Below are 20,187 nucleotides of genomic sequence, written 5' to 3'. Positions count from 1 at the left end.
ATCAGAGATGGGCTTGGTTGAAGGGAAAATTCCAGATACAGGTCAAGGGGATGACTGAGAGAGCAGACTCCCCTAGGAGGCAGGAAGCACCGGAGCCCAGAGTCTTCCACAGAAAAGACGCCTCTACCCCTGATGCCAGAGGGAAGCAGTGAGAAAACATGAAATAGCAAAGTGGGCACTGGGAGAAGAAACTGACTAGACTTGAAGGCACAGCTGAGATGAGAAGCATGGAGTAGCATGCTGGTAAGATGGAACCAGGACCAATGTTGCTGGGGAAAGTAGTCCAGCCTAGCTTGCCAGAGGATTTAATAGTTTCTTGTGTGTAAATCAGAGGCTGAATCATAGGAAATTACTCGTATTTGACTGTATTTTACCTATAAAAACAACAGTTTCATATGGTACAACCTATTTGTTGACTAGCTAGCTTTGTGGCAAAAAAGAAGTAAAAGGAATGATAATGGTCCGTAGGGCATTAACAACCTAAGTAAAAATTTCACTGGGACAGGAATAGACAAAGGAGACACTCTCCAATAATTAGAAAATAAAGAGCAACTACAATTATTTGTGAATATGGCGGTGAGTTTCCTTTAATCAAAGACAACCATGACAAATTTATTAACTATCAAAAGCTACATTTTACTAAAAACAATCTGCCTTTAAAAATGTTGAATCATACAATATGTACAATACATGCCGCTTTCCGTTTATCCATTTGAGTCCTAAAAAGGGGAAGAATAGCTGGTTAACAGTTTATAAATGATAAACCAAAAGTTCATATAATATACATAAATGAAATCCAACAATTAGTCCTCCTCAGTGAGTAGGGCCCAGGGTAATCCACATTATATATCTTATATTTATTCCTTCTTTTTTTTTTTTTTTGAGACAGAGTCTCGCTCTGTCGCCCAGGCTGGAGTGCAGTGGCACGATCTCAGGCTCACTGCAAGCTCCACCTCCTGGGTTCATGCCATTCTCCTGCCCTAGCCTCTTGAGTAGCTGGGACTACAGGCGCCCGCCACCATGCCTGGCTAATTTTTTTGTACTTTTAGTAGAGATGGGGTTTCACCGTGTTAGCCAGGATGGTCTCAATCTCCTCACCTCGTGATCCACCTGCCTCGCCCTCCCAAAGTGCTGAGATTACTGGTGTGAGCCACCGCGCCCGGCCTATTCTCTTCTTTCATTTAAAATATTTTTACAACTTGGAACAAAAGTATTTCAATTAATTGAAGCACATATTAAGTGTTTAAGTACAAAAAAGTTTATTTTAATGCTCAAAATCAGAAAATTTAAGCTAAAAAAAAATCCTTAGCAATGATCTAGCTTGAAAATCTTCCTATTTTATAGATGTATTTATAGATTAAAAAAAAATGAAGTTGAGGCCAGGCGCAGTGGCTCACATCTGTAATCCCAGAACTTTGGGAGGCCGAGGTGGGTGGATCATGAGGTCAGGAGTTCAAGACCAGCCTGACCAACATGGTGAAACCCCGTCTCTACTAAAAATACAAAAATTAGCCGGTCGCTGTGGCAGGTGCCTGTAATCCCAGCTACTCAGGAGGCTGAAGCAGGAGAATTGCTTGAACCCGGGAGGCAGAGATTGCAGTGAACTGAGATCGTGCCACTGCACTCTAGCCTGGGGGTGACAGAGCAAGACTCTGTCTCAAAAAAAAAAAAAAAAAAAAAGTTGAGTGAGATTAAGTGACTTGCCCAAGGTTTTAAAGTAAGGGACAAAAATAAATAAAGGAAGGGGCATAGCCAATAGAATCTAGGTCTTCTGATTCCCACCCACAACTGTCTGCACTACAAAATGTCAGATCATTATTAAGATTTCTTTCTAGAAATGTTACCCTTCATAAAAATGAATTCTTTCATAGCCTAATACAAATTTTAGAAATGCCAATTTACCAACATTATTCTAAGGTAATTCTATACTAATCCTCTTTTTCTGCTTTGTACTTATAAAATAAGCAAATCTAATGGGACAGTGAACAACATGGATGAGAGGATTCAATATTTCACTTATCTAATTTACCAGTTTCTTGGGGGGGAAAGCAACAGGTGGGTACGGTGGCTCATACCTATAATCCCAGCACTTTGGGAAGCTGAGATGGGAGCATCCCTTGAGCCCAGGAGTTTGAGACCAGCCTGGGCAACATAGTGAGACCCCTTCCCTATTTTTTATTAAAAACAAAAACAAAACCAAAACCCACCAAACCAAGAACAATCCTGCACTGCTTCTTTCAGCTGCAAATCTTTTTTTTTTTTTTTTTTTTTTTTTGAGACGGAGTCTTGCTCTGTCTCCCAGGCTGGAGTGCAGTGGCACGATCTCAGCCACTGCAACCTCTGCCTCCTGGGTTCAAGCGATTCTCCTGCCTCAGCCTCCTGAGTAGCTGGGATTGCAGGTGTGTGCCACCACGCCTGGCTAATTTTTGTATTTTTAGTAGAGATGGGGGTTTCACCATGTTGGTCAGGCTGGTCTCGAACTCCTGACCTCATGATCCGCCTGCCTCGGCCTCCCAAAGTGCTGGGATTACAGGTGTGAGCCACCACGCCTGGCCTCAGCTGCAAATCTTAACAGCACAAATTTAATCAATCCAGAGAAGGGAACGCAGAACCACTATGCCTTTCTCACCTGTTACACACAGTTCTAATAATGGGGCACTACAGGGAGGCAAAAATCCAAATTTCACTGGAATGGGGAAAAAGGATACTTTGGATTGCCAAATGAACTTTAATAGAACTGTGTAGCCATCCCATTGAAAAGGTTACCTTCAGCTAGCATCAAGCACTTAGCTTCTGCTGCCTCTGACTTGGAGTAATCACAGGCTCTGAAATCTCAAAGGTCTTCACAATCTCCTGGCAGACAATAATGAACATTTAGGCATTGGGTTTACTGCAAGTGAAGGCAGAGTCAGAACTATGCAGGGGCAACAGGCAGAGCTTTACCTCCCAGTCACGGTAACTCAAAGCTATAATTCCTTGATTTCTAACTTGTGTGTTGTGTTCAAATCCCTCATTTTCTTCATTAGTACTAACAGGCTCTGTTTGAAAGACAAATTTTTCAAATTTATCAAAGGTTATTAAATCGGAACAGGTAATCTAAACAGAAACTGATGAATAATAGCAATGAAACCTGTATTGAAAAGATAGTTATAATATTACATACTTTTTAGGATTTCATGCATTATGGAGCTGCTGTAGTATTATCACAGTAGCCAGTCATCCCATCTGTTTCCATTTCAAAAAACATGTAGTAGAGTAACACATTCCAGACATTTGAAAATCTCCATATCTATGTGTCAACCACAGAGCTAAGCCCTAGTGAGTCCAATAGGACATTGAGAACATTGAAAGTAGCAAGTAAGTGCGATGGAAATATTCACTCTCCACAGGAGACCTTAGGAGGACATGAGTAATGGAGAGTGTGAAATTATTCAGGTAAGAATGAAAGATTCATAGAACCTCAAGGAGAAAAGGTGCTGGCATCTGACAAAACGTAATTAGAAAGAGGGATACTACAAAAATGACTACAATCACCAACTTTCTAAATTAAGATCTGAGGGAAATTATATCATTTCTTTGTTAATATTTACAGTAGATGTTGAATCAATGATATAGATGAATCCATCAAAATTTTAGACGCTGGCCATGTTTTCAGTATCTTCAGGTAGTTCAGCAAGACACAATATTGTAAAAGTTAATCTACATTGAAAATTCATTTACATTTAGTAAAATACTTAAATTCTACTAACAAATATATTTTCTCTAAAACTAATTTTTCCAAACATAGTATCATTTACCTATTATTGGCAGTCGGTCTTGGTCAAGTCTTATTCTTGCAAAACCATCCTAAAACGAAAACATGATTTTAGGAGAAGACAAACATTTAAGACTCAAACCTATAATCACTAGATGGAAAAAATTACTCAGAAAATTCAGTATCTCAGAAAATCAAATTACACCACAGCAATAATAAGGTGATGATATAGATAAGACTTCCCTAGTATCTTTTGTTTACACAGGTTATCTTTGGGTTTCTAATCAGTTTTTTCACCCAGACACAGCCTCCATCCTGAGAATCTCTTAAGTGAAACTCATCTTGTCTCTTTAACTGGTTTATACATATTTTAGAATACTCCACATTTTATTCTGCATAATTCTGTCACTGGGACCACTGGCAAAATATGCCTTTGTTATTATTTCTGAGAAAATACATTGGCAGACATAAGCTTTTCTCTAAGGTTAAAATCAAATTCATCTTACATGTGGGAATGCAACCTGAAGTAAGATTAAAGATAGCCTAAAGCAAATTTCCATGGTACATATCTGAGTAGAGTTTTAAAACCAATTTTGAAATAATTTCAGACTTAAAGGGCTATAAGACTACTATAAACACGTGGCATATATCCTTTACCCATATTCATCAGTCGTTAAAGTGTTAGTTACCACGTTTACTTTATCACTCTACATATTATTACTTATGAATGAAGTGAGAATGATAGGCGGCCTGCTTCTTTTCCCTAACCTTTCAGTGTGTATTTCTTGAGAGCAAGGATATTATACAACATGACAACTATCAAATTCAGGAAATTTAACATTTATACTATACTGTTATCTAATCTAAAGTTCCATGTTCAAATTTTTCCAATTCTTTCTCTAAATAATGTCTAAAACATAAAAGCAAGCACATAAAATTTTAGCTAGCTTCTTCTACCTAATATGCCAATTAATGTTTTGCTACAATGGATCTGAAACATATACTGGCTAGTGTATACAGATACCTTTGCCAGCTCCCTTCTACAGTTTTTCTTATGTATCCTTTTAAAAGCATATAAAAGCAATTAGAAAAATAATCTTTAATCTTACCCGTATAATGAAGGAAACATGAAAGATGTTTTCCACTGTACGGGGGAAAGAATGAGGATCAACCACAAAGTCAAAGAAGGACATTGGGGTATCAGCTATAGACAAAAAGAGAAAAAACATTTGATTTTTGCTTATCATTAATATCAGTACACTCTAGCATTAGCCAGAGACAAAGAAAGGATGTGTATTCATCCTGCTGCAGGAGTGCAAATCAATCCAACCCTTCTGGAGGCCAATTTGGCATCTCTACTAAAAACATGTAGCCCACTGACCTGGAAACCACCTCTAAGAAGCTGTGCTACAGAAATACAAGTGTAAGTGCACAAAATTACATACTAAGATTTTTTACTTCAGCAATTTATACAAGAGTAAAATGCTATAAAGAACTTAATCATCCAGCTGGGCATGGCACTCACGCCTGTAATCCCAGCACTTTGGGAGGCCGATGTTGGCAGATCACCTGAGGTCAAGGGTTCAAGACTGCTTGGCCAACATGGCGAAACCCTGTCTCTACTAAAAATACAGAAAAAAAATTAGCCAGATGTGGTGGCATGCGCCTGTAATCCCAGCTACTCAGGAGGCTGAGGCAGGAGAATTGCTTGAATCCAGGAGGTGGAGGTTGCAGTGAGTTGAGATGGTGCCACTGCATTCCAGCCTGGGTGAAAGAGTGAGACTCTGTCTCAAAAAAAAAAAAAAAAAGGAACTTGGCCGGGCGCAGTGGCTCATGCCTGTAATCCCAGCACTTTGGGAGGCCAAGACAGGTGGATCACAAGGTCAGGAGATCAAGACCATCCTGGCTAACACGGTGAAACCCAGGCTCTACTAAAAATACAAAAAATTAGCCAGGCGTGGTGGCGGGTGCCTGTAGTCCCAGCTACTTGGGAGGCTAAGGCAGGAGAATGGCGTGAACCCAGGAGGGAGAGGTTGCAGTGAGCCAAGATCGCGTCACTGCACTCTAGCCTGGGTGACAGAGCGAGACTCTGTCTCCAAAAAAAAAAAAAAAAAAAAAAAGGAACTTAATCATCCATTAATGGAGGATCTGTTAAATATATTTACAGTACAGCCATATAATGGGAATCAGTGAACAAAACAAGGGAGATCTATATGAAATGATATGGAAGAATGTCCACATGGAAAAGTCACATAGCAGAAGAATGTGCATATTATGATTAGCTTGGAAAAAAAAAACAAAAACAAACTTTTTTTTTTTTTTTGAGATGGAGTTTCGCTCTTGTTCCCCAGGCTAGAGTGCAATAGTGTGATCTCAGCTCACCGCAACCTCTGCCTCTCGGGTTCAAGTGATTCTCCTGCCTCAGCCTCCCAAGTAGCTGGGATTACAGGCATGCACTACCACACCCGGTTAATTTTGTATTTTTTAGTAGAGACGACGTTTCTCCATGTTGGTCAGGCAGGTATCGAACTCCCGACCTCAGGTGATCCACCCGCCTCAACCTCCCAAAGTGCTGGGATTACAGGCGTGAGCCACCACACCCGGCCGAAACAAACTGTTTAGGTAGGTGTGTATAAAACTGATACAATAATCTGAAAATATACACATTATATTTTATAATGAGGGAAGGTGGAACAGGTACTTTTGACATTTCTCACTTGAATGGCATATTTCATTTTGTAACAAAAAAAATCCCCATCTTTTAAAGATAAAAACGAAAACGTTAACTTCAAAGTTTTCACATGAAATTTCTAAAGGGGAGAAGAATCCTCATAAAATGCATATGCATTTATTCAAACATTACATACAGCTGAAATTGCCTTTTAAATACAAGTAACCTCACTGAACAGATAAATACAAATTGCTCCACTTTGGTGTCACACTTACGATCTTCTCGAAAATATGTCTGCAACAATCCCAAGATTCTTTCTACTTCTTTCTCTGTTGCTTCTTGATGAGATTCTTCCATTCTTCTTAACTGAAAAAAGTCATTATCAAGCTGACAGACCTACTTACCGGCCTATTAACGTTTTCTTCTCTCTTGCACACCCAAACTCCTTTTCCTCTCTCTTGCACACCCAAACTCTTTTTTTTTTTTTTTGAGACAGGGTCTTGCTTTGCCACCTAGGCTAGAGTGCAGTTGCATGATCTCGGCTCACTGTAACCTCAGACTCCTGTGCTCAAGGGGTCCTACCACCTCAGCTTCTTGAGTAGCTGGGACTAGAAGCATGCACCACTACACCTGGCTAATTTTTTTTTTAATTCATTCTACCTTGTCTAAGACACCTGGCTAATTAAAAAAAATTTTTTTAGATAGGGGGTCTTGCTGACCATCCTGGCTAACACGGTGAAACCCCGTCTCTACTAAAAATACAAAAACTTAGCCAGGCATGGTGGTGGGCACCTGTACTCCCAGCTACTCAGGAGGCTGAGGCAGGAGAATGGCATGAACCTGGGAGGCGGAGCTTGCAGTGAGCTGAGATCGCGCCACTGCATTCCAGCCTGGGCTACAGAGCGAGACTCTGTCTCAAAAAAAAAAAAAAGGTACTGGGTTGCTCAGGGTGGTCTCAAACTTCTGGCCTCAAGTGATCCTCCTGCCTCAGCCTCCCAAAGCACCTAGATTACAGGCATGAGCCACTGTGCCCGGCCTAAATGTCTTGGGGATTGCTAACAGTTTATATCCCCATCTTAAAATTTATGGTTTAGAGCCGGGCGCGGTGGCTCACGCTTGTAATCCCAGCACTTTGGGAGGCTGAGGCGGGCGGATCACGAGGTCAGGAGATCGAGACCACGGTGAAACCCCGTCTCTACTAAAAATACAAAAAAATTAGCCGGGCGTGGTGGCGGGCGCCTGTAGTCCCAGCTACTCGGAGAGGCTGAGGCAGGAGAATGGCGGGAACCCGGGAGGCGGAGCTTGCAGTGAGCCGAGATTGCGCCACTGCACTCCAGCCTGGGCGACAGAGCGAGACTCCGTCTCAAAAAAAAAAAAAAAAAAAAAAAAAAAAAAATTTATGGTTTAGGCCAGGCATGGTGGCTCACGCCTGTAATCCCTGCACTGTGGGAGGCTGAGGCAGGTGGATCACAAGGTCAGGAGTTCGAGACCAGCCTGGCCAATATGGTGAAACCATCTCTATTAAAAAATTAGCCGGGCATGGTGGTACATGCCTGTAATCCCAGCTACTTGGGAGGCTGAGGCAGGAGAATGGCTTGAACCCAGGAGGCGGAGGTTGCAGTGAGCCGAGATCGCGCCACTGTACTCCAGCCCGGGTGATAGGGCAAGACTCTGTCTCAAAAAAAAAAAATTATGGTTTAAAAAAATACAGATTTTCTGGTTTCAGTAACTTTTTTTTTTTTTTTTTTGAGATAGAGTCTTGCTCTGTGGCCCAGGCTGGAGTGCAGTGGTGCCATCTCGGCTCACTGCAACCTCCGCTTCCCAGGTTCAAGCAATTCTCCCGCCTCAGCCTCCCGAGTAGCTGGGATTAGAGGCGCCCACCACCACATCCAGCTAATTTTTTGTACTTTTTAATAAAGATGGGGTTTTACCATGTTGGCCAGGCTGGTTTCCAACTCCTGACCTCAGGTGGATCTGCCCGCCTTGGCCTCCCAAAGTGCTGGGATTACAGACGTAAGCCACCGCACTCGGGCAACCTTTTTTTTTTGAGACGGACTCTCGCTCTGTCGCCCAGGCTGGAGTACACTGATCTTGGCTCAGTTCAACCTCTGCCTCCTAGGTTCCTGATTCTCCTGCCTCAGCCTCCCAAGTAGCCCGGACGACAGGCACCTGCCACCACACCTAGCTAATTTCTGTATTTTTAGTAGAGACGGGGTTTCATCATATTGGCCAGGCTGGTCTCGAACTCCTGACCTTGTGATCTGCCCACCTCGGCCTCCCAAAGTGCTGGGATTACAGGCGTGAGCCACTGTGCCTGGCCTCAGTAACATTTTCATATCAATTTCTTAATAGAAGAGTAACATTACCAAATTAACCATTTTCAGGTTGAACATAAAATAGCAAAATACAAAAGAGCAGTTTAGAAACAGTGGTTCTCGGCCGGGCGCGGTGGCTCACGCTTGTAATCCCAGCACTTTGGGAGGCCGAGGCGGGCGGATCACGAGGTCAGGAGATCGAGACCACGGTGAAACCCCGTCTCTACTAAAAATACAAAAAATTAGCCGGGCGTGGTGGCGGGCGCCTGTAGTCCCAGCTACTCGGAGAGGCTGAGGCAGGAGAATGGCGTGAACTTGGGAGGCGGAGCTTGCAGTGAGCCGAGATTGCGCCACTGCACTCCAGCCTGGGTGACAGAGCGAGACTCCGTCTCAAAAAAAGAAAAAAAAGAAACAGTGGTTCTCGAGTGGGTGTGACTTTCCCCCCACCTCCCCTGGGGACATTTGTTGTCATATGTAGACATTTTTGGTTGTCACAACTCAGGGGTGGGGATGGGCTATTAGCATGTAACAGGTGGAGGCTGGGGATGCTGCTAAACATCCTACAATGCACAGGACAGCTCCTCAAACCAACAATTATCCAGCCCGAAATGTTGACAGTGCTGAGGTTGACCCTGGTTTCGGAGAACTGATCAAAACTAGAGAAATGAGTTAAAACAAAGACGAGCAGCCAATCCAATAAAATGCTTAAAGGCTTAAATAAAATGATTATTTAAGTGACAAAACCTGGCTCCAGACCAGCAAGCTTAGAACAAATGGCCAAATTGCATGCACATTATTTTAACAGCTATTTTAACTTTTAGGTGTTTTTTAAAAAGCAATATTTTAAAACAAACCTGGGCAGGCATTGCCCTCTCCTCTTGTATCATAGGAACTTTTCTTGGACGATCAACTCGTGGCTTTGGCACAGGGCACTCTCCGTATATTGAACCCAACCTAATGAAAAATATGCTTTCATTTATTTTTTTTGCCTGTTGTTTGTTGAACAAACTAATTTTACTAACTAAAAGTAGTTTGCATGGTATAGTCAAATTCAGACCAGACATCAGTGATATACAAGCTAACATCAGACTAAGACTCTTGGTAAGGTTTGTGACAGCCTTTCTGCCTTCTTTGTATTTCTAAAAGAACTAGGAGCTTTCCTCAACCACAGATGCCTCCTCAGACACCTTCATACTGCCCTGTACAGTAGGCCAGTGAATATGCCTGTGACATCTTCCCACCACCCAACCTATTGTTTTGCAAAGCCAACTTCTAAGAGCAGGGGAAGGATGAACATGTATGTGGGGAAGCTCCAGTGGGGTCAGAAGCCTTTGATCTGGGGAGGCCAAGGCAGAGGCTCCCAGCCCAGGACTACAGAACACATCTGTCTTAGGATAACAGGGCAAGTCACAGCCATGGGATTCCTTGTCCTTCTGGATTCTGCCCTCATGCAGACTTGGGCTACAGTAATAGATGTGGGTCTGCATCATGTAGAGATCAAAGCCCGAAGAATAAGGCTCATGTGGTCCCTACACTTGAGGAGACAATAGTATACGATGTAGATGGACAGCTGCATTATGCACACGGATCCATTTCAATATAACATGGTGGGCTACTCTGGGCACACTCCTGCTCCACAAGAAGCTGTATCAAAAAATAAATTAATCAAAAAAAAGTAACATGGTAGATCCTGGGTGCTTAGAGAGTACTGCTCAAGTGCTAAGAGAACACTTGGGCAGAGATATCTACCCAGACATGGGAGTGACGTGGTTGAGAAATCTGATCCTACACTGCTAACACCTGTCTGGAGAAGTTGCTGGAGGCTTCCAAGATGGGGCCTGTGGGATAAACAAACTTTACCGAATGGAAAAGATGAAAAGGAACTGGAGGCCAAGAGAACAGCAAGTACAAAGACACAGAGTTTTAAGCACTTCATTGTGGGTGGATATTGGGCTGTATGATGAGATAAAGTTTAAGGCTTTATAACCTAGGATTTATGAGTTTAGTACAATAGCAAAAAACAAAGATTTAGACTTTATCCTAAGATGAAGAAGTTTGGTCTGTATCCTATTAAATAGAACATATACAAGTGGCTCTGGGCACCTGAGTTACCTGAAGTCTTATTAAAAATAGATGCCGGACCCCACACCACACTACTACATTGGCATCTCAAAGGCTTTCTACCCGAGCTACTACCAATCTCAGTGGTTTTTAGAAAGACAAATTAGAAAAGACAAATGCTCAGGAGCTATACCACTTAAAGAAGGACTGAACAACTCAGATGGTTACCCTAGAGAAAGTATCTACTGGGCAACAAAACCAATATACTTGAAGGTCCTCTCAGAGAAGAGCCAGTTAAGAGCTGTTCTTGCCGGGCGCGGTGGCTCACGCTTGTAATCCCAGCACTTTGGGAGGCCGAGGCGGGCGGATCACGAGGTCAGGAGATCGAGACCACGGTGAAACCCCGTCTCTACTAAAAATACAAAAAAATTAGCCGGGCGTGGTGGCGGGCGCCTGTAGTCCCAGCTACTCGGAGAGGCTGAGGCAGGAGAATGGCGTGAACCCGGGAAGTGGAGCTTGCAGTGAGCCGAGATTGCGCCACTGCACTCCAGCCTGGGCGACAGAGCGAGACTCCGTCTCAAAAAAAAAAAAAAAGAGCTGTTCTTAATTTCTCCATAGGACCATGCCAGGAAGTTAAGACAGAAGCCAACTTCATTCAAATATGAAGAAATCTTTTTTTAAAATCAGAGTTCTATCTAAAAAATGAACTGGGCAGTTTATGTGGCAGTGACAAGTAATCTTCAAATACAAGTCAGTGGTCATCTAACAGGGTATTATAATAAATGTCACTTTAGACATTGGGAGACTCGTAAGATACCCTCAGTAGGAGGTATCATCCTCCTATATGGTAAGGATTTTAAAGATGATAAACCCAGAGTCTCATGAGCTAGAAGCAAAGGAGCCAGGAGACAGCACTGGGAAAGAGGTTCTAGCCTTTTCTGCTAAAGCAGAATGAGAGATCCTTTAAGATTCCATCCACATCTACAGTTTATAGACCTTTTTTTTTTTTTTTGAGACAGGGTCTCACTCTGTCACCCAGGCCGGAGTACAATGGCGCAATCTCAGCTCACTACAATCTCTGCCTCCCAGGCTCAAGTGATCCTCCCACCTCAGCCTCCCAAGTAGCCAGGACCACAGGCATGGGCCACCACAGCGGGCTCATTTTTTGTATTTTTGGTAGAGATGGGTTCTCGCCATGTTGCCCAGGCTGATCTTGAATTCCTGAGCTCAGATGATCTACCTGCATCCACCTCCCAAAGTGCTGGGATTACAAGCATGAGCCACCACACCTGGCCTAGTGTTCATGAACGTTTATATCAAAGTTTCAAAAGTCTCCAAACAACAGCATCACGATTGTCACCTCTACAATACCAAATAATCTTTGTCCCTACAAGAAAAAGCAATTTAAGATTCACAAATAGCTGGTCTGTTGGATTTTTAAAATAATCTTACAGAAAGTGGAATGTATGGGTTTTATTAAAGGTGTTTTCTGCTGTTTTGCCTGGTATTTTCCAGGAGTCATAGACTATGAATTCAAAATCAGGACTATCTTCATCACGGATGAGTTCTTCAGCTTCTAGCGGATTTACACCCATATGTGTGAGCTACAAAAATGAATGAAAACAAAAAACCCAGTTAAGCCACACGCAATCATTTTCCACATCCAATAATCTGCATCACTCAACCTTTAAGAGGCCAGACGCAAAGCCGGCTTTCAGTGTCTTAACATGCTGGCTAAATTTCTTACTGTAAAGATAACTTTACAGTTAAAGTCCTACTTTCAAAGCCACTTTCTTTTTGGCAGAAAACATTCCTCAATGTACTTAAAACCTTTGGGTGAGAAAGTGAAATGATTTAGACCAGTGGTTCTCAACCTGGGTATACTTGCCCACAGGGGTCTTCTGGCAATACCTGGAGACGTTTGTGGGTGTCACAACTGATATGCTGCTGGCATATACTGGGTAGAGGCCACAGAGGCTGTTGAATATCATATAATGCACAGTAACGGCCCCCAAAACAAAGACATGCCCAGCTCAAAATGTCAATCAATAGTGCCAGTGCTGAAAACCCTGCTCTAGCCCACTGGCAGCCAGAGGGATTTAGGTATGCCAGAACTCAGCCCCCCAGGAATTTTTGTATCACCAATAGTTCATGTATTAGTAAAGCTGCACTAACATATAAATATAAAATTAAATCCCAAATCAAAAGCTTCAAGACAGCACAAGGAAGTTCAGCTGGTTTTCAGATTTTAATTTTTTGCCAACCTCCTACAAATCTCTATTCAGCTTGTATCTCAGTATAACCAGAGAGCAGTGGCCCGGCATCACTGAGAGAATGGCTCATCTTAAAATTGCCTTCCTGGGAAGAGCTGGCAGAAGTCAAATAATTCTCTCATCTCAAACTGTCTTACAGAAAATGTGTTATATTGAATTTACTTTTATGAAAGTACATTTTTATTACATTATACTATAAAATGCCTAGAAGTTATCCAATTACGATGGCAATATCATATATAAACAATAATCACAAAACCCTCGGGGAGCTTAACCCTATTAAAGGCAATCAGACATTAAAGAAAAGAAAGGCTACAAGAGCCTGGTCAGAGGGCTATGGCCAGCTCTTCTCTGTTCCCTTGCCGCCCGTCCTACCACTGCACCCTTGTAGGCAGACGTGGCAGTTTTGGTCTGTTTAACTGACAGAGAGATCCACCAATCTTTCCTTATAGTGTCGATATTTGATGCTATACATACGAAAGTCTTCTCCACCCAGAGACTGGACAACTATTAATTTAAGGTTTTATATTTAATGCTTTAAGACTTCCAGAATTTATTTTGATATGCTATTTAAAGTACAGAGCTTGGCCGGGCACGGTGGCTCATGCCTGTAATCCCAGCACTTTGGGAAGTCCAGGCGGGTGGATCACGAGGTCAGGAGTTCGAGGCCAGCCTGGCCAACATGGCAAAACCCCATCTCTACTAAAAATACAAAAATTAGCCAGGCATGGGGGCAGGCGCCTGTAATGCCAGCTTCTTGGGAGGCTGAGGCAGGAGAATCGCTTGAACCCAAGAGGTGAAGGTTGTGGTGAGCCGAGATCATGCCACTGCACTCAAGCCTGGGCAACACTCCAGCCTGGGCAACAAGAGCAAGACTCTGTCTGAAAAAATAAAAAAATAAAGTACAGAGCTTAACCTGAAAGAAGTAATTTTTAAAGAAATACCCAATATATGGATACTTTATTGACCTGTATATTACAGTGCACTTTCCTAAGAGCATCATGTTTCACAATAAAAAAAAGTTTAAAAAAAAAAAAAAAGGAAAAGGTTTGAAAAACAAACTGGAAATAATCTTGTGCCTCATGCCTTTACAAAAAAATTACTTTATCTGGTCAGATCTCATAGTACTAAATTATTTTAATAACCATTTAACATAAACATCCAGTTAGAAATGCAATGTTCATACTGAGGTGTAGCTATCTGTGCTAGGACAGAGGTTGGCTCAGATTGATAGATTAACTGATTGACTGACTGATTTTGAGATGGAGTCTCACTCTGTAGCCCAGGCTGGAGTACAGTGGCGCGATCTCGGCTCACTGCAACTTCTGCTTCCTGGGTTCAAGGGATTCTCCTGCCTTAGCCTCCCGATAGCTGGGATTACAGGCGTCTGCCACCACAGCCAGCTAATTTTTCTATTTTTAGCAGAGACGGGCTTTCACCATGTTGGCCAGGCTGGTCTCAAACTTCTGACCTCAGGTGATCCACCTGCCTCAGCGTCCCAAAGTGCTGGGATTACAGGCATCAGCCACTGCCCCCAGCCAGAATAGAATTTTTAAAAAAGACAACAAAGTGAGATACAAGGTCAGTCTCTGTGTGCTTTTTCTTTTTTGGTAAATTCATCAAGGAACAGTTTTAGAATTGCAGGTAACCACTATTCAAACTTGTCAAAAGACAAAGAAAGGTGAATAAAACATAAAACCAAAAAAAGCAAAACCTGACTGGGCTAGGTGGCTCACGCCTGTAATCCCAGCACTTTGGGAAGCTGAGGTGGGCAGATCACGAGGTCAGGAGATCCAGACCATCCTGGCTAACATGGTGAAACCCGGTCTCTACTGAAAATACAAAAAATTAGCCGGGCGTGGTGGCAGGCGCCTGTAGTCCCAGCTACTTGGGAGGCTGAGACAGGAGAATGGCGTGAACCCAGGAGGCAGAGCTTACAGTGAGCCGAGATCACATCACTGCACTCCAGCCTGGGCGACAGAGCGAGACTCCATTTCAAAGGAAAAAAAAAAAAAAAAAAAGAAAAACCCAATCATATTCATATGGGTTTGAAATATTCTCAAAGACAGACCAAAACATGCCCTCTCGCCAGGCCTAAGTCAATTCCAGCTGAGCTCTGCCATCGCAGAGTGGGCTTCTGTCCAGCCCAGGACAAAGGTCCCAGGTCACTGAGAATGATCTAGAACACCAGTGAACAGAGGAAAAACGGCCATTGGCAAATGACCATAGCACCCAGCATCTTAAGACAGAATGCGACGAGGTTTTTACTCCAAGCTCCCACCCAAGCTTCCACCACATGGCTCTACTTTCATCTGTTTAATTTGGTAAGATCTCTAGAGAGGAATCTGAGACCAAACAAGAATGAAGTGAAATCATCTGCATATGGATATGAGCACAGTAAATAATTATATAACAGAACATTTTTTATTCAGACTCTGTAGCTTTGAACGTACTAGAGTTTCAACGTATCTTAACATGTCAAAGGAGCTCAGGTCTGAGCGCAGCTGCTTTGCTTTCTCTTTGCCCAAATCTGAAGCCAGAACAAGAAAGTGGGCATCCAGGACTGCTTCTCTTGCTCGGGACACTATTCAAAAAAGAAAGAAAATATTCACATTACAAAATACACATTATCCATAGATATTTTCCCTACATTTCCAACTACTTACCAGGATTTCCCACTGGACTAAAAAAAAAAAAAAAAAAAATCTCAATAGGCAACTGACACATCTTCTAAAACGTGCTCCCAGCCAGACGCGGTGGCTCACACCTGTAATCTCAGCACTTTGGGAGGCCGAGGCAGGCAGATCACGAGGTCAGGAGATCGAGACCATCCTGGCTAACACAGTGAAACCCCATCTCTACTAAAAATACAAAAAATTAGCTGGGTGTGGTGGCGGGCGCCTGTAGTCCCAGCTACTTGGGAGGCTGAGGCAGGAGAATGGCGTGAACCCGGGAGGCGGAGCTTGCAGTGAGCAGAGATTGCGCCACTGCACTCCTGACTGGGTGACAGAGCAAGACTCCATCTCAAAAAAACAAAAACAAAAAAAAATTTTCTCCCGTGCCCAACTCACCAAAATCTCTAATGAAAGCTGACCAGTCTTCCTAAAAGCCAGCTTTCTAATTCTCCTACTCCCGTTAGCTGAATCACAATCTCTTAAATAACTCCAGTTGAGCAAAACCCATCATGTCTAATACTCACTTTTCCCCCCCATCCTAATTACGATGATCACGTGTGCTGATGTAAGGAAAATCAAATTCCCACTACATGTAGGGCCCTGTGCTTGGCATGGTGGTTTGTGAACAGCAATAGGTAAGCTGCTAAGCAATAAGTAAGTTGCTAACGGCAATAGGTAAGTTGCTGAAGTTGCTAACCAAAATCATGGCATGTGCTAGGCTGGCACTAGGAGGCTCATGCCTCTGTATGGCTTCACAGGCAACCCCAGCAAAGCCACCCAAATGAACAGTCTACAGGCAGCAGGTAGTGACCCGAGGATGGATGCTCAAAAAAGGCTTGACAGAGGACATGGGATTTAAGAAAAGCTATGGAAAAAAAAAGATTTAAATTAATGGAGAAACAGGCTGGGCACAGTGGCTCATGCCTGTAATCCTTGCACTTTTGGGAAGCCAAGGCGGGCGGATCACTTTGAGCTCCGAAGTTTGAGACCAGCCTGGGCAACGTGGTGAAATCCCGTCTCTACTAAAGAATCAAAAATTAGCTGAGCATGGTGGTGCACACCTGTAATCCCAGCTACTCGGGCGGCTGAAGCTGGAGAATCGCTTTAACCTGGGGGACAGAGGTTGCAGTGAGCCAAGATCATGCCACTGCACTCCAGCCTGGGCGACAGGTGTAGGTGTTCCCAGACTATTTTTCATACTCCCTGTTGCCTGCAGGGTCTGATTAAGCAGCCCCCTCAACCCCACTTCATCTCCCTTTGTTGACCCTTTCTTCATCTCCCCATGAGTATCCTGTGCCTGCCTGCCCCACTCCCTTCCCCTTTCATTTCTTTATTTATTTTACAAACTGAGACCATCAAATCCATGAATGCCAGCATCTATTGTTTGCTGAGCAACTCCTAGGGCTCCACTGAGTGAATAATTTTGCTCTAAAATATTGCTTTAAATACTGGAAATAGCTGAGGGGGAAATGATGTGGGGATAAAGAACTGACTTAGATGCACAGTAAATATCAAGGGAGTAATTGAGTCAAGTCAAGCAAGACTAACAGTGAGGAGACTGGGAGTCCAGGCTGCAAAGGGAAGACAAAACTTAAGAGGGGAGTGGAGGGATTTAACCAGGTGAAGGAGAAAGACCCGTTCCTGAAGGTTTTGATGAGGGTTAGCAAATGCGGTAGACTAAGATGGGGAATGGTAAGGAGGCTGTGGTCAAAGAAAGAAACTGGAGAGCATATGTAAAGTGACAAAAGGAGACATTTAAAGAACTAGTCATACTCAGCAATGACTAAAAATATACGTTCTAGTCCTTTAAGAATATGAGGAATCAGCCGGGCGCGGTGGCTCATGCCTGTAATCCCAGCACTGTGGGAGGCGGAGGCGGGTGGATTACCTGAGATCAGGAGTTCGAGACCAGCCTGGCCAACATGGCAAAACCCTGTCTCTACTAAAAATACAAAAATTAGCCGGGTGTGGTGGCAGGCACCTGTAATCCCAGCTACTCGGGAGGCTGAGGTAGGAGAATCGCTTGAACTCGGGAGGTGGAGGTTGCAGTGAGCCGAGATTGCGCTACTGCACTCCAGCCTGGGCTACAGAGTGAGACTCCATCTCAAACCTCAAAAAAAAAAAAAAGCATGTATTTGGCTGCATTCTCTCCTATGTTCCCACAGACCTGTCAGAGAGGGCTGGAGGGGACAGTGGTCTGGGTAGTAGTCCTGTGGCTCTATGACCAAGTACCATATCAGGGAATATCCCCGCTCTGTCACCAAGCAGACAGACGGCTGCTACCAATACCACTGCCGCTGCTTTCAATTCAAACTAAGGTTATTTTTTAAAGCATCCACGGCCTAGAGTTCAGTGCTCTGGGATCTCTCTCACTCATTCACTCACACACAACACACCCCAAACTGGAGACCAGCAGGTACACTTGCAGGCTTTGCCACCTCCACTGCGTTACAGGTGGACCAATAGCAGGGAGCTGAGGAAGGCAAAACAGAGTGGGACAGGAAAAGAAACAGGATTTCAGAGACTAGCTCAGTTCCGTAATTCATCCACTCAACCAATGTATACTAGGGATACGGCAGTAAACACAAGAAAAAGAAAAAAGATAACACGTGTAATGTTCTCAAACTTGAACAGGCAACAGAACCAACTGGGGGCTTAAGACAGACTGCGGAACCTACCCCCAAATTTTCATGTAAAGCCCTTATTATATGGTAACTGCATAATAAAAATGGCATTATTGCTATAATGAAACGGTTCTCGAACTGGGAAAGCACTATTACAAATGTGGGAATTGTTTTATGTCAACAATTTGGCGCTTATATAACACTAATTAAAAGTATCATAAAACACGAGATAACATAAAATAACACATTACCTTCATTAAACAGAGTATTAGCCTCTTCAAGGACCTCTGTTAATTTGTCGCCGGCATTCAGTATGTCCTCCCGGTTTTCTATTTTTAAAAATACAAACTTTGGGAAACTTGCTCAGCATTCACTAATAAGCAGTTGACAAGGTTATCACCTACAACAGTAAAGCCAAGCCCTGGCCCCTGCGCCCCGAGTAATTACTTCGAACATCTTTATCTTTTTAACCAAAATGGCCTGGAAAAGGAGAAAGGCCACCCTACCGTTTATGCGGCATGAATTTTAAAAGGAAACCCTGGCTCCCTCTAACCTTAACCCAAAGGGGTGGACTCCGGCTGCAGCCTCTGAGTGCTCCATAACCGAGTGGTTCTCAAACTTTGCAAGCAACACACACCATCACCTGGAGGGCCACTCCACCGTTGCGCAGACCCACCCAGAGATTCGGATTCCGTGGGTCCGGGTGGGGTCCGAGAATGTGCATTTGACAGCTCTCGCGTGCCGCTGCAGCTGCAGCTGCCGCTGCGAGGCCGGGAGCCCACGCCGAGGACTGCCGGGCGCAATCAAAGCACCCGGAGTCCGCGTCCTGCCTCTCCCCACTGGCTGGCTGGGCTCGGGCGAATCCGCGAACGGCTCTGGCCTCCAGCTTTTCCAGCCCGCCACTCGGGGACCCGCGCCAAGGTCGCACGGCTCCAGCCACAAAGTGGGAGCACTCTGTCAACAATTTAAGGTGCGGCGCGCGGCGAGGGGCTGGTACCTGGCGCGTCTCTACTCGCGCCGCGCGGGGCCTGCGCCCCGCACCTGCCTTCAGTGCCCTCCCCCCGCACCCAGCGCAGGGCGGGGACGACAGCCCGTCCCAGCCCGCGCCGCCCGGAGGCGCCGCCTTACGTTGGACGGAGTTGATGAGCGCCCGGTACTGATGGCGGATCTGGCGGCACAGGCCTTGGTCGGCCTCCGCCTCCAAGCTGGCCGGGTCCATCATCTCGTCCCCGGAATCCGACGGCTCTGTGTCCTCCAGGCTCGGGCGCTCTGGGGCCTCTCTGCGCTCCCGCGCAGAGCCGCCGCGGGACCTGGGCGACAAAGGGGACCGCGAGCGGGAGCGGGAGCGGGTACGATCACGATGCGGGTCGCGGCCCCGGCCCCGGCCCTCGGGCCCGCGGCCGCTGCTGTCCCCAGACATAGCGCCAATTCGCCGTGCAACTTCGGAACGGCGGAAGTTCGCGCCAGAAACTGAAACCCCTGCTCTGCGCCAGCGCCTGCTCCCGGCGGAACGCGGCTCCCGGGCCTGCGCGAGCGCACAGCGACGCCTGTGGCTGGAGGCCGGCGACGGGCCCGGCCGGGTCTCCAAGGCGCCTGGGGGGACCGCTGGGTGCACAAGAGGGGCCTGGCGGGGATCCTTTGTTCCCTTGACAAGAGGTGTAATGAGCTCCCTCTTACTCCACACTGCAGGCCTGTGAGAATCTTGGTTTTCTGCCCCTACTTTCCCACCCCACTGGCCCTGCATCTTCCCTAGGTCCCTTTGCCTGCCCAGGACACAGCCACAGCCTGGCACCCACATGGGCACGCAGTGCATG

The 20,187-nt window shown here is 44.8% G+C and overlaps 1 protein-coding gene across 3 annotated transcripts; it reads right to left on the bottom strand.

The window, feature by feature from the left end:
* Positions 1–433: 433 nt before the first annotated feature.
* NSMCE4A (NSE4 homolog A, SMC5-SMC6 complex component) lies at positions 434–19,888 on the bottom strand. 3 transcript variants are annotated; one of them, XM_032176139.2, is made up of 11 exons: positions 19,502–19,888; positions 18,625–18,702; positions 15,528–15,658; positions 12,254–12,405; positions 9,595–9,694; positions 6,701–6,791; positions 4,864–4,898; positions 3,798–3,846; positions 2,944–3,038; positions 2,767–2,853; positions 434–719 (listed from the first exon to the last, which is right to left on the bottom strand). In XM_032176139.2, the coding sequence occupies exons 1-10, from the start codon at positions 19,791–19,793 to the stop codon at positions 2,779–2,781; spliced, it is 1,098 nt and encodes a 365-aa protein (XP_032032030.2). In that variant the 5' UTR covers positions 19,794–19,888; the 3' UTR covers positions 434–719; positions 2,767–2,778. The 3 variants fall into 3 exon arrangements, with proteins under 3 accessions (XP_032032030.2, XP_032032023.2, XP_058291930.1); XM_032176132.2 differs by having other exon boundaries at positions 436–719; positions 4,864–4,958; XM_058435947.1 differs by lacking the exons at positions 434–719; positions 2,767–2,853; positions 2,944–3,038; positions 3,798–3,846; positions 4,864–4,898 and adding an exon at positions 4,974–5,542 and having other exon boundaries at positions 6,697–6,791.
* Between the last annotated feature and the right edge of the window lie 299 nt (positions 19,889–20,187).

Source organism: Hylobates moloch, unplaced genomic scaffold (assembly GCF_009828535.3).
Source record: "Hylobates moloch isolate HMO894 unplaced genomic scaffold, HMol_V3 SCAFFOLD_3, whole genome shotgun sequence".
In the NCBI taxonomy this organism is placed as follows: Eukaryota; Metazoa; Chordata; class Mammalia; order Primates; family Hylobatidae; genus Hylobates; species Hylobates moloch.
Note: the sequence above shows the minus strand (reverse complement) of the source record. Positions and strands in the feature narration are given on the sequence as shown.